At 37.1% G+C, this 13058-nt stretch overlaps 1 protein-coding gene across 2 annotated transcripts in view; it reads right to left on the bottom strand.

Annotated features, from left to right (window-relative positions):
• LOC126481470 (ADAM 17-like protease) overlaps positions 1 to 13058 on the bottom strand; it is a 147681-nt gene that overhangs the window by 32744 nt on the left and 101879 nt on the right. For both annotated transcript variants that reach the window (XM_050105247.1, XM_050105248.1), the window contains 2 exons: positions 11689 to 11879; positions 8182 to 8376 (listed from right to left, as the gene is read on the bottom strand). In XM_050105247.1, the coding sequence (XP_049961204.1) occupies positions 8182 to 8376; positions 11689 to 11879 (386 nt within the window). The remainder of the gene's footprint in view (positions 1 to 8181; positions 8377 to 11688; positions 11880 to 13058) is intronic.

The following is a 13058-nucleotide window of genomic DNA, read 5'->3' as shown; positions in this document are numbered from 1 at the left end:
AGAAGAAGATTTCCTCTGCTGATAGCTAAGGTTTTCTGGGATGAAAAAGGGATTATTCTTATCTTGTTGAGAATAAAATCCTAATTGTCAGTTACTTATGCCAGTCACATTGAAAAAAGAGAACTGTCACTCATCATGACAATCCCCATGCTCACAAAGGTGCTTTAGCAATGAGACAACAGAAGAATTTGACGTAAGAATTGTTGGAACCTCCACATGTGCACCAAATTCGGCATCCCCTTTACCATCTACATTCAAGTAAATTTGTGGCCAAGATATATTTCAAGTCTAATGGAATGTTTATAACAGTCACACTATCCAGAATCACACCTCTGGGTTAGATTCTAATCACTGGAAAGAGGGTATAAAGGGCATGTATCTAGAAGTGTACTATGTCAAAAACTAAATGTATCACTGAGATAAGAAAGATGTTAAGTGAAAAAATTTTCTACCTTTTCTCTTTCACATAATGCTGGTTCCCTCATATACATTGATGAACCAAAACTTTAAGACCACCTGCTTAATAGCATACTGGTCCACATTTTGAACACAATACACAAGTGATTCTTCACAGAATGGTTTTGACAAGTCCTTGCTAGATTTCCAGAGGTATGTGGCGCCAGATGTCTACAACCAGGTTACACAATTTCCGTAAATTACGGGACGATGGTTTGTGAGTGTGGAGTTGCTGCCCGATAGCATCTCAGATGTGTTCCATCATGTGTAGCTTAGTTGAATTTGGGGCCCAAGGCATCAACATTAGTTCACTATCATGCTCCTCAAACCATTGCAACACAGATTAGATTACATTAGATTAGATTAATACTAGTTCCATGGATCATGAATACGATATTTCGTAATGATGTGGAACGAGTCGAATTTTCTAATACATGACATAATTAGGTTAATTTAACAACATACTTAAGTTAATATAACAACTTTATTTTTTTTTTGTTTTTTGTTTTTATTTATTTTTTTTTCCTTAATTTATATCTAAAAATTCCTCTATGGAGTAGAAGGAGTTGTCATTCAGAAATTCTTTTAATTTCTTCTTAAATACTTGTTGGTTATCTGTCAGACTTTTGATACTATTTGGTAAGTGATCAAAGACTTTAGTGCCAGTATAATTCACCCCTTTCTGTGCCAAAGTTAGATTTAATCTTGAATAGTGAAGATCATCCTTTCTCCTAGTATTGTAGTTATGCACACTGATATTACTTTTGAATTGGGTTTGGTTGTTAATAACAAATTTCATAAGAGAGTATATATACTGAGAAGCTACTGTGAATATCCCTAGATCCTTAAATAAATGTCTGCAGGATGATCTTGGGTGGACTCCAGCTATTATTCTGATTACACGCTTTTGTGCAATAAATACTTTATTCCTCAGTGATGAATTCCCCCAAAATATGATGCCATATGAAAGCAATGAGTGAAAATAGGCATAGTAAGCTAATTTACTAAGATGTTTATCACCAAAATTTGCAATGACCCTTATTGCATAAGTAGCTGAACTCAAACGTTTCAGCAGATCATCAATGTGTTTCTTCCAATTTAATCTCTCGTCAATGGACACACCTAAAAATTTGGAATATTCTACCTTAGCTATGTGCTTCTGATTAAGGTCTATATTTATTAATGGCGTCATACCATTCCCTGTACGGAACTGTATGTACTGTGTCTTATCAAAATTCAGTGAGAGTCCGTTTACAAGGAACCACTTAGTAATTTTCTGAAAGACAGTATTGACAATTTCATCAGTTAATTCTTGTTTGTCAGGTGTGATTACTATACTTGTATCATCAGCAAAGAGAACTAACTTTGCCTCTTCATGAATATAGAATGGCAAGTCATTAATATATAATAAGAACAACAAAGGACCCACGACTGACCCTTGTGGAACCCCATTCTTGATAGTTCCCCAGTTTGAAGAATGTGCTGATCTTTGCATGTTACGAGAACTACTTATTTCAACTTTCTGCACTCTTCCAGTTAGGTACGAATTAAACCATTTGTGCACTGTCCCACTCATGCCACAATACATGAGCTTGTCTAGCAGAATTTCATGATTTACACAATCAAAAGCCTTTGAGAGATCACAAAAAATCCCAATGGGTGGTGTTCGGTTATTCAGATCATTCAAAATTTGACTGGTGAAAGCATATATGGCATTTTCTGTTGAAAAACCTTTCTGGAAACCAAACTGACATTTTGTTAGTACTTCATTTTTACAGATATGTGAAGCTACTCTTGAATACATTACTTTCTCAAAAATTTTGGATAAAGCTGTTAGAAGGGAGATTGGACGGTAATTGTTGACATCAGATCCATCCCCCTTTTTATGCAAAGGTATAAGAATAGCATATTTCAGTCTATCAGGGAAAATGCCCTGTTCCAGAGAGCTATTACACAGGTGGCTGAGAATCTTACTTATCTGTTGAGAACAAGCTTTTAGTATTTTGCTGGAAATGCCATCAATTCCATGTGAGTTTTTGCTTTTAAGCAAGTTTATTATTTTCCTAATTTCAGAGGGAGAAGTGGGTGAGATTTCAATTGTATCAAATTGCATAAGTATGGCCTCTTCCATTAACAGCCTAGCATCTTCTAATGAACACCTGGATCCTACTATATCCACAACATTTAGAAAATGATTATTAAAAATATTTTCAACTTCTGACTTTTTGTTCGTAAAGTTTTCATTCAATTTGATGGTAATTCTGTCTTCCTCTGCTCTTGGTTGACCTGTTTCTCTTTTAATAATATTCCAAATTGTTTTAATTTTATTATCAGAGTTGCTGATTTCAGACATGATACACATACTCCTGGATTTTTTAATAACTTTTCTTAATATAACACAGTAGTTTTTATAATTTTTGATAGTTTCTGGGTCACTACTCTTTCTTGCTGTCAGATACATTTCCCTTTTCCGGTTACAAGATATTTTTATACCCTTAGTAAGCCATGGTTTGTTACAAGGTTTCTTACGAGTATATTTAACTATTTTCTTGGGGAAGCAGTTTTCAAATGCATTTACAAAAATGTCATGAAATAAATTATATTTTAAATTGGCATCAGGTTCACGGTACACCTCATCCCAGTCTAACTGCTGTAGGCTTTCCCTGAAATTTGCAATTGTTAAATCGTTGACTGAACGTACTACTTTGGAGGACTGTTTAGTATTGCTGAATGGAGCTATGTCATATATTGTAACTAGCTGTGCACCATGATCAGAAAGACCATTCTCAACAGGCTGAGCATTTATCTGGTTAAACTTATCATGGTCTATAAAGAAGTTATCTATCAGTGAGCTGCTATCCTTTACCACCTGAGTAGGAAAATCAATAACGGGTGTCAAATTGAAAGAACCGAGTAATACTTCAAGGTCATTTATCCTATTACCCTCTTTCAGAGAATCTACATTGAAGTCCCCACAAATAATAATTTGCTTCCCCCTGTCTGACAGATAGCACAACAAGGAGTCCAAATTTTTCAGAAATAGATGAAAATTTCCTGATGGGGACCTATATACAGTTACAATTATAAATGTGCCTTTATTTAATTTAAGCTCACAGGCACATGCTTCTATATGTTTCTCTACACAAAACTTTTTTGTTTCTATACATTACTGGCTTTGTGACACAGGCAGTTATCCTGCTGGAGCCTGCCTTTGTCATCGAGGAAGACATCAAGCATGCAGAGATAGAGGTGACTCGTAATAACAACACTGGCCAATAGTAAAAATGTAACTGGGATGAAATAAATATTTGTTAACTATGCTGACCATGCTGATAATGAAAATGACAATAAAAACTTGAATTAGCTCTTGTTCCTAATTTAAAGACGAGTGCTATTTATTACAATTATATTTTATTAGCATTCACGGTCAATCCCTTACCATACAGGTTTCAAAATCCAGCTGATGGTAGACAGAGTGATGAAGTTTCTGGCAATAATAGCTATGTGTATTTTGTTGCTATTTTTAGCCTGGGCCCTTAGCAACAAGGGGAAGGGGAAGAGGATGAAGAAGAGAAAGGGAGGAGTGGAGCATGTTTCTTTTAAGCATAGTTTCAGTCTGTTACAAGCTGTGTTGTGTTTCCGCGCTGCAATAAGAATGTGTTACTGAAGTGTAATCATTGCATGTGGTTACTGTAATTCATGTGATTGAATTTGCCTCACAAATGGGTAAGTAGTTCTGACAATTTCTGGTATATTTGTGGACAGACCACACTGCAATCACAAAGGAGGCCACTAATGCTATGTAAGAGGAAGGTGTACAGACTGTACTATTGCTATTAAATCAGGGAGCAGGACAAGCCCTGGGCTCCTCATGTATGTTGCGTTCGTGGTCAAATCATAAAAGATCTTCCACAGGTTTTGCAACACCCATCATCTGATGAGAACCATCAAACCGAGTAAATGATTGTTACTCCATTAACACATGGTATTTCCTAGAAGGAACCGTCTTTCTTGACATATCCTAACATACTGCTGGCCATGAGACCACTTCCTCATGGAGACGGACTGGTCTGTTCCTGTCCCACCTGATTTGTAATAGTGACGAGGGTGGTAGTGAAATTAATGCTGCACCATCACCTTTAAAACCCAATTCTTAAATTTGGGGTGTAATGATTAATGTACAGAGATTCACAAAATAACACAATGTGACCTTAATGACCTAGAGAGAGATCTAGAACAGCTGAAAGATAAAGCTAAACTGTTTGTGTCTTACTTGGGCTACAATACAGCTACACCAAATTCTGTTGCTTCCTACGTCTCTGGGATAGCTGCACCAAAGCACTTTATTATAAAGAGACAAACTTGCCTAAGCATTGATCACTTGAACCAGCATCTCACAATCTTATGCATGAAGCATTTGTTAAAACAAAGAACATAAGCCTCCAAGTTCTTCACATAAAATTGACCTAATGAAAAACTTCATTAAGGCCATGGACAAAACTGGGGAAGCATTTATCTATTTGCACAAGAAATGTCTACGTCTTAGTGAGGTGAAAATAAAAGAGGAAATTTTTGTCAGTTCCTGGATACACATACTGTGCAAATAAGAGCATTTCAACACCACCCTGACCGGTGATGAAAAGTTAGCTTGTGATGCCTTTGTCCAAGTGTCAACAAACCTTCTAGGAAATAAGAGGGCAGAAAACTGAAAGGATCTTGTAGCAAATCTTCTGCACTGCTACGATAGACTGGGGTACAACATGTCCTTGAAGTCCCATTCCCTAGATTCCCACTTGGACTTCTTTCCTCACAACTGTGGTGCTGTAACCTATGAGCATGAGAACATTTCTACCAGCAAATTTCAGACATGGAAATGAGATGCCATGGAAAGTGGAGTGCATCAGTGTCAGCTGATTACTGCCGGGCGCTAAACAGGGAATCACCAACAGGCAAAGCGGTTGCGCCTTCTCTGACATTCCTCCAAGGGATAGCACAAAAGCATAAGCTTATATAGGCAATAATGTTAAGTTATCATAACTTTGAAATAAGAGCTAAACTTATATTTTCAATAACATTTTCGCTATCAGCATGCCTGAAAACATAAAGATTAGCTGTTTTCATGCCAGTTACGGAAAAAAGTGAAATTTTTTCGGCGAGTGTAATGTTCACATAGTCCATTGCTCTCATGATGCCTTTGCTTACTACCCTTAGTCCATTGCTGTCATGATGCCTTTGCTTACTACCACAAGCCCCATGGAAGCCCTGGTGAATGTTCTCTATAGCATGATGCCGCCCCCAAAAGACTGCATTTGTGGCGAGGTGCCTTTTTAAGCAGCAGCTATTTGTCTGGATGATGGCATATCAGGGCATGACCATCGACATGATGTAACAAAAATCATGATTCAACCGATCAGGTGACTCATTTCTACTGATCAGGTCCAGGCTTGATGATTCCATGTCCATTGCAAAGGTAACTGACAATGTTGCTGGACAACATGCGAACACGTATGGCTCGTCTGTGCGGAGTCCTATGTGAACAATGTGCACTGAATGGTGTGCACTTGCACTTACACTGGCTTTGTACTACGTCATTGTATTTGTCACAAATTATCACTTCTTCTACTTTACACAGTAGCAAGCCTCTGACCACCTACTGCCAGTTTTACCATCTGACACCCACTTTCCATACATGCTCACAACATTAGCATGCAAACAGCTTGTCAGCTTCACCATTTCTGAGATGTTTATTCCCAGGTTCCAGGTCAAAACACACTGCCCTTTGTCAAAGTCCCTTATCTTAGTGGATTTCCGCATTTGAGACCCTTACTATCACTAGAATGATTCCCCACTCACTTCTGCTTCACTTATAGACTTTCCTTAACATGTCATGTGCCATCAAAACCACCAGGTGGTACTCAGTTTTGACTCATCACTGTATATACTACCTTCTTGAGGCCACATATGCTTAGCAGCTGATGAAGTCACCTCTAGAATCTTCTGTAAGAGGAAGCCATTGTTGCAGTGTGGCCAAGGCCATTTGAGAATATAATAGCCAAAAGTCACTGGCACGTGTAAATCACTGCCACTTGTTGTGCAGATCTTCTGGATGTTAAGTCGGTGGTTGCAAGTTGTGGTCATAGTCTATTAACAAAAAAAGGATGAACATTCAATTGCCTGGCCACCTGCCTAAATCTGACCAGCCTCCAGTCTGCCTACAGCTCTCAATACAGTTTTTTTTTTTTAATCAAACTGTTCTACCATGCTGGCTATGTCTGTTGCCTTCTATCAGTTTTACAACATCAATTGCTGTTCTATTCTGAAATATTTAGTTGCCTGTTTATATATAGATGACAAGAATATTACAGTGCAGCTGACTGGCGCATGGTGTTTTTATCTAGGACTGCTGTAGAAACAACGAACTCAATTGTCATGTAAACTGCTTCATGGTTCCCACATTTATGATTACATTTTTGCCTTATCCATAGTATTTGGAAGCTAGTGCACATTAAAAACTATTCACTGGTTAAGAAAGAAATCAACTCTGATTTGGATATAAGCTGGCAGCCATCTGGCCATTGGGTTCCGTTATGATGGTAAAAGTTACCTACCATTCATTTCATGACTGACACTAAAATTATGAAGCTCTCAGTCAATACCACAGAATTATAAACAACAAGTGCTATTAAATAAATGTAAACAAAAATATAAGGAGTGTTCAAATGAAAAGGCACGAAACCCTGTAACAACCAAACTGGTTGAAATTTCCATGTGTGGCTTTGGGATAACAAAGCGAGACATCTAAGGCCATGAATGTAGTGTGCAGCTTGGTTGCACATTTGTCACCTCCCCCTAAAAAATTCAAAGCTGTACCCTCAGCAGGCAAGGTGATGCTCACAGTCTTTTTTGACATACAAGGTCCGATACTCATTGAATTCCTCAAGCATGGCAAAACCATAAATAGTGACACGTACTGTGGGACACTTCGTACACCATGCAAGTCCATCAAGAGCAAATGGCCTGGGCTGCTCATGGAGGGAGTTATTACCCTCCATGATGAAGTATGTCCACATGTCTCCGAGGTCACACAAAGTATAATGGTCAAGTTGAAGTGGGAGCATCCGCCCTACAACCGGGACATGTTGCCCTGTGACTTCCATGTCTATGGTCAACCTAAAAAAACATCTCAAAGTGAAGGGCTTCAACATGGATGACAAATTGAAGGACACAATGGATGACTGACTTCTGTCACAGACACAAGTATTTTGGAAACATGGAATCCTCGTGAAACAGTGGGATAGTTGTGCTCAGGCCTGTGTTAATTACTTTTGAATAAAGACTTCAATTATAAACACAGTGCTGTTTCATACCTTTTCTTTTGAACACTCCTCGTATAAACATAAAAAGTTTCCTCTATCATGAAAAGTACATTCCTTCTTCCCAGGTATTAAGACACCTGGTTAAGGTAATAATGACACCAAGGTCCAAATCATGACATTCTTCAAAATTTAGAGAACACAGAAAAATCTGTAATCACATAGCTATAACTTTCCATGCTAATTTTACACGGCAAAGCATGCTGAACATCACATTTTGCATTATAAGTTAAACTATCATTTCAAAATATGAAGCAACATGTATATGCCACATTCTATGACTGACACTGCAGTAAAACAATATGAATCCACTATTCGATATTAAAGGCGAACACTAAAACTAACTACGTACCTCCAATAAATTCCGGACATCCCATTTCTCTCTAACCATATTGTAATGAGCTTCTCCACCACGCACTCTGGTAGGTTCGCTATGGACAACTATCTTCTTTATTACAAATCCCATGCCCTTGAAGCCATCATTTTCTTGGCGGTCATGCCATGTTGTGTCATTGTAAATCTTATGAACTCTATCTATCAAGCTAATCTGGAAAAAAGAATCCCTAGTTGTTATAACTGCAACAAAGAAATTATGATTTTCTACAACTGACTAATTCCATTAAATATTTTTTTAAATCCAGATATTTGGTATCACATTAAATATTTCTATAGCAACAACGTGGAAAGGCTAGATTGCTGTTCATCACATTGAGGGGGCATGGAGTTGCTGACAGGCACAACAAAAGGGGATACTAGTATTCTTTTTTGTTGTGACTATCTGAAACTCAACGCCTCCTCCATGTGGTGAGTAGCGATCTACCCTTCCCATATTGTTGGTATTCCATCGTCTTTCAATACTATAAATATTCGTATAACTGGCCATGCATGCCACAGCAAAATTATTCTGTTAAATACTGCTGTTTACTGTGTAAAATCTGTAGCTTTGTGGCTTAGTGGAAAGTGTCAGACTACTAATTTTTTGACACTAATTGCTTCTTTCACCTCTGCTTCTTTCATATATGTAATAATGCAACTTTTGTAAAATGAAGAAACTGCACAATAGTTGCTGAATTGACAATTTTTTACTGCATAAACATCCAGTTTCAGAAAAATCATCGGTTTTTGGGATTTTTCAAGCTCCCCCCTTTTTACCCCTTTTGTTCAATGACCGCATTAGGGCGAGGATGACCTCATATGGTTAAGTGGTTTTTTTTGTAAGTGATGTCCTGTTCTCTCTTATTTTATTTTACAAATTTTAACTGACTTTTTTTAAAAAGCTTGAGGATCATCTTACATTGTCTTGTAACACAATATTTTAATTATTATAGTTTACACCAGATGGAACTTTAAGTGTTTTGAAATACATCATGGATGCAATAAAAGATAGTTAATTCAGCAACTGTTGTGCAATTTCTTCATTCTGCAAAATTGACTTGCACAGTTATGGCTGCCCCACAGGAAGAACTCTTAGTAAAAATGCAACATTACAGTGTGGTATGCATTTCATGTGAAACTGTAGGTCATTTTAGTCCTTTCCACCCGAATTCACACTTTCATGGTGTGGTTGGTTGGAAAGGATAATATAATGTTGTACTGTCAACAATTATTAGTAATGCCATGTCTATGCGTAGTAATTTTGTGTTAAGTTTGTGCTAACATGACTGTGTGAGTTAGGTGTTTACTGCACAACTTTGGTCTTGAATGGACACTGTCATGTGCTAACTCTATCACTATTTTTCATGCATTTTTTTTGTGTGAAACTTTAGATTCACATTAGCTATGTTACATTCAGGTCTAACAGAATATCAGATTACTTCCCTGTTAGAAGATTCTGATCTGTGAGGCATACTTCCAGTGTTTACTGTAAATAATGTATCTTTCAGTGGCCCTTTGCTGGTTTTTGTAGAGAAACTATTGTGGTGAAAACCAGACTGTGAAAATGAGCATCATGAATCATCTTAAATTTAAGGTGTCTTTGAGAGAGCCTCATTTGATCTATCCAGACAGAAGGAGGAGGGCAGGAGAATGTGAGTCAGTGTTAGACGATGAGCTAGGTATCTCAAAAGAGGCAAACATATACGAACCTCATCCAAAACCAGGTCTGGACAATAAGCCCATAGTGGCTGATATTTTGTCACAACAAACTTGTCAATGGCAGAACCAATACAGAGTGCATAAAATGCAGCCAGCGCCTGCCATGCAAAGGAAAGGGACTGTTTCTACCAGTCTTCACCATGAATTTTTATTACAAAAGTTAAACAATGGAAAAGTCTGGATGGGATGGCAACAATACGAAAGGCTACATGTTATTCATCGCATACAAGGAGGCATTGAGTGGCAGACAGGCACAGTGGAAAAGATTGTTAGATAAAATTCAGCTATTGGTCTAAGTTCTTCAACAGAAGCAGACAACCCCTTGGCTCACGGCTCTTATCCATGCAATAGACTGATGCTACACATGTCCCTTGCATTCACCCACTACCACCTACTGCCGTCCTGTCACAGGTGTCTCCTACCTCATCAAACGCACAGTCACTGTGATCTACAAACTTAGTTGCAACCACTGTGCTGCATTCTACATGGGCATGGCAATTAACATGCTGTCTGTCTGTACAAATGGCCACCGTCAATGGTCAGGAGACAGCTGGACCACCCAGTTGCTGAGCAATTTGCGCAACACAAAGTGCTTGATTTCAATGATTGCTTCACATCCTGTGCCTTCTCTACTTCTCTCTCTACCCATTTGACCCTGCCTGAAACTCCAACCCCTCAGCACAGCCTACCAATGCTGCATCTTGCAGCTCACTGTCCTGTCCCCACCATATACCTGTATGCTCCCATATGCAGCACTGGCACTTTTCCCCACCCACACCTGCACTGCTCCCCACCCAGCACCTCTTCTGTACCCCAACTACTCACACCAGCAAAGATTGCTGCTCAATTCAGATGCATTCGCAGCTGGCCTCAGTGCCTGTAGATGACAGCAATCATGTGGTTGCAAGTTGCGCTTGTGTGAATGTGTATGAATTTTGTTTTCTACGACTTTCGAAGGACTTAGTCCGATAGCTGAATTTTATCTAGCAGTCTTTTTCAATATGCCTGTATGCCCCTCAATGCCTCATCTATGTGGTGGGTAGCATCTATCCTTACATACTGTTTCTGTTACAAATGTTACAAATTTATGTGATTACTACATGCTTATGCCATAAAATATAAATTGTTAATTGTATAACATTTGGCTAGCACTTCTGCGAAATAAAAGTAAAATAAGAACAAGCTTTTATTCATTACTGATCTCAATAATATTAAATATGTTGCAGAAAGTTAGAGGACAACAGAGCTGAAATAAAATCTGACCCTACACACTAATGTGCTAGTGATTTTTCCATTAAAGTTTCCATAAAAGAATATCTTGACTATATTTTTTCATCATCTAATATGACAAAATATTCAGAGAATTCAATGTAAAGCACATTTTTTTTTTTTAAAAAAAAGGTCTCCAGAATGGAAAGGGCAACATATAATTGAGGAAAATAATTAAAAGGTTGGAGGAAGACAAGAGTTTATCATCTCCAACTGAATCATTTCTAATGGGGTGCAAGGTGTTCAGACCTGCAGGTCAACAACAGCTTTACCCTACATAATGTCTACAGATAACAGTGTATATCTTATTAATGGCCCCAGAATGTGTTCTTTACTGAAATGGCACAAATAAAGTTCAATTCTGGCATCTCATAATAATGAAGGGGATTAGATAATGTTAATACAATTCTTCTGTATCATCTAACAAATATTTCTTAAACATAATTCACTCCTAAAATATGTATTTCTATGACTATATTAGTCTGTAAAAACAAACCAAATAATTTATTGTAGTCTTTGTATTACTGCCTCCCATTTCCTGATAAAAACGGTAATCTGCAACTAGAAGCAATGGACATCTTGTCTTTGTGGGTGTGTATTCGTATTGCTCCGCCTGGCGTTTGTATCTGACTACTACTTCTTCTTGCTCCTCATCTTCTTCATAATCATCATCATCATGGCTATGTCCTGAAAGGAAAAAAAAAAAAAGAAAAAACTTTCTTTATGAAGATAATGAAGACATATTTAAATGAAGTAGGGAAAAAAATTTGCTCAAGATTTACAGTCAGTGAGTATTCCGTCAAATATACATTGAGCTTGTCAATGATATACTGACAACAAGACTTTCATATTAATTTTACCCCAGAAGTTTATGTGTACAACAATTCTATAGTTTCCCAAAGAAATTAAGAAAGGTGTTTAACTGCATTGCAAGTCACATAAAATTTGATTCTTTTGATCACAGTCTGAATCACGAAAAAATATTTACTTTCATGTCATAACTTTCTTCAGCTGATGAGACACGTGTGAATAAATTCTGATAAGTGTGTAGGACCGCAGAGATTTTTCCACGGGAAGGCAGGATTCTAAAATCAACATTTTCAATACAACTGAGTCGGTGAGTTTAAAAACGTGTCATACTAAATTTTACATGACACACAAAACTGATAATTATCCACAAAGTATTTTTTGTGGGTAGATTAGTTTGTACCTAATACATACTCCACACTGAACATATTTTTACATTATTACTATCACTATACATTAAAATCACCTTTTTTTTAACTTGATGATTTAGAATTACATTCTATAAAAATGCATACATCAAGATGATACAGTGTTTTTGTTTTAAATTATATTATCACATTATTAAATCCAGCATATACCTTACCTAATAGTCAACAGGTTAGGAAATAAAGATATGAAACCTTTATAAAAGATATTTAATAATAATGTTACACTGACAATGAAAATAAAAAATTTGTGATAGAGAAAAAGCATTAGAACTGAAAATACTGTGTAAGATATCATCAAATATAACTAACAAAAAATTGCCATGACTCATTCACATTGGAAAAAAAAAACAACTTTGAAGTTTATAGGCAACAAGTTCAACAGAAATAGAGCACAAGCTCGAATCTGGATAAGAAGCTGCCCGTGGTCTTGTCAAAATTTCACGTCAAATATAAGAAATATCCATTGCCAGTATTTGGCTAGCAAGAGAACAGTAGGGAAAATGACGGCTTAAAGTTCCTGATCATAAGAGTAACAAAAAGTCCAGGCAATGCACTAATTTTGATGAACTACAGAATTATGGTTGTTTAAGTCATTGCTCAAGGTAAACACTCAAAATAAGGAAAAATCTGG

Source organism: Schistocerca serialis, chromosome 5 (genome assembly GCF_023864345.2).
Source record: "Schistocerca serialis cubense isolate TAMUIC-IGC-003099 chromosome 5, iqSchSeri2.2, whole genome shotgun sequence".
Classification (NCBI taxonomy): Eukaryota; Metazoa; Arthropoda; class Insecta; order Orthoptera; family Acrididae; genus Schistocerca; species Schistocerca serialis.
This window is presented reverse-complemented; position numbering and strand designations above follow the sequence as displayed.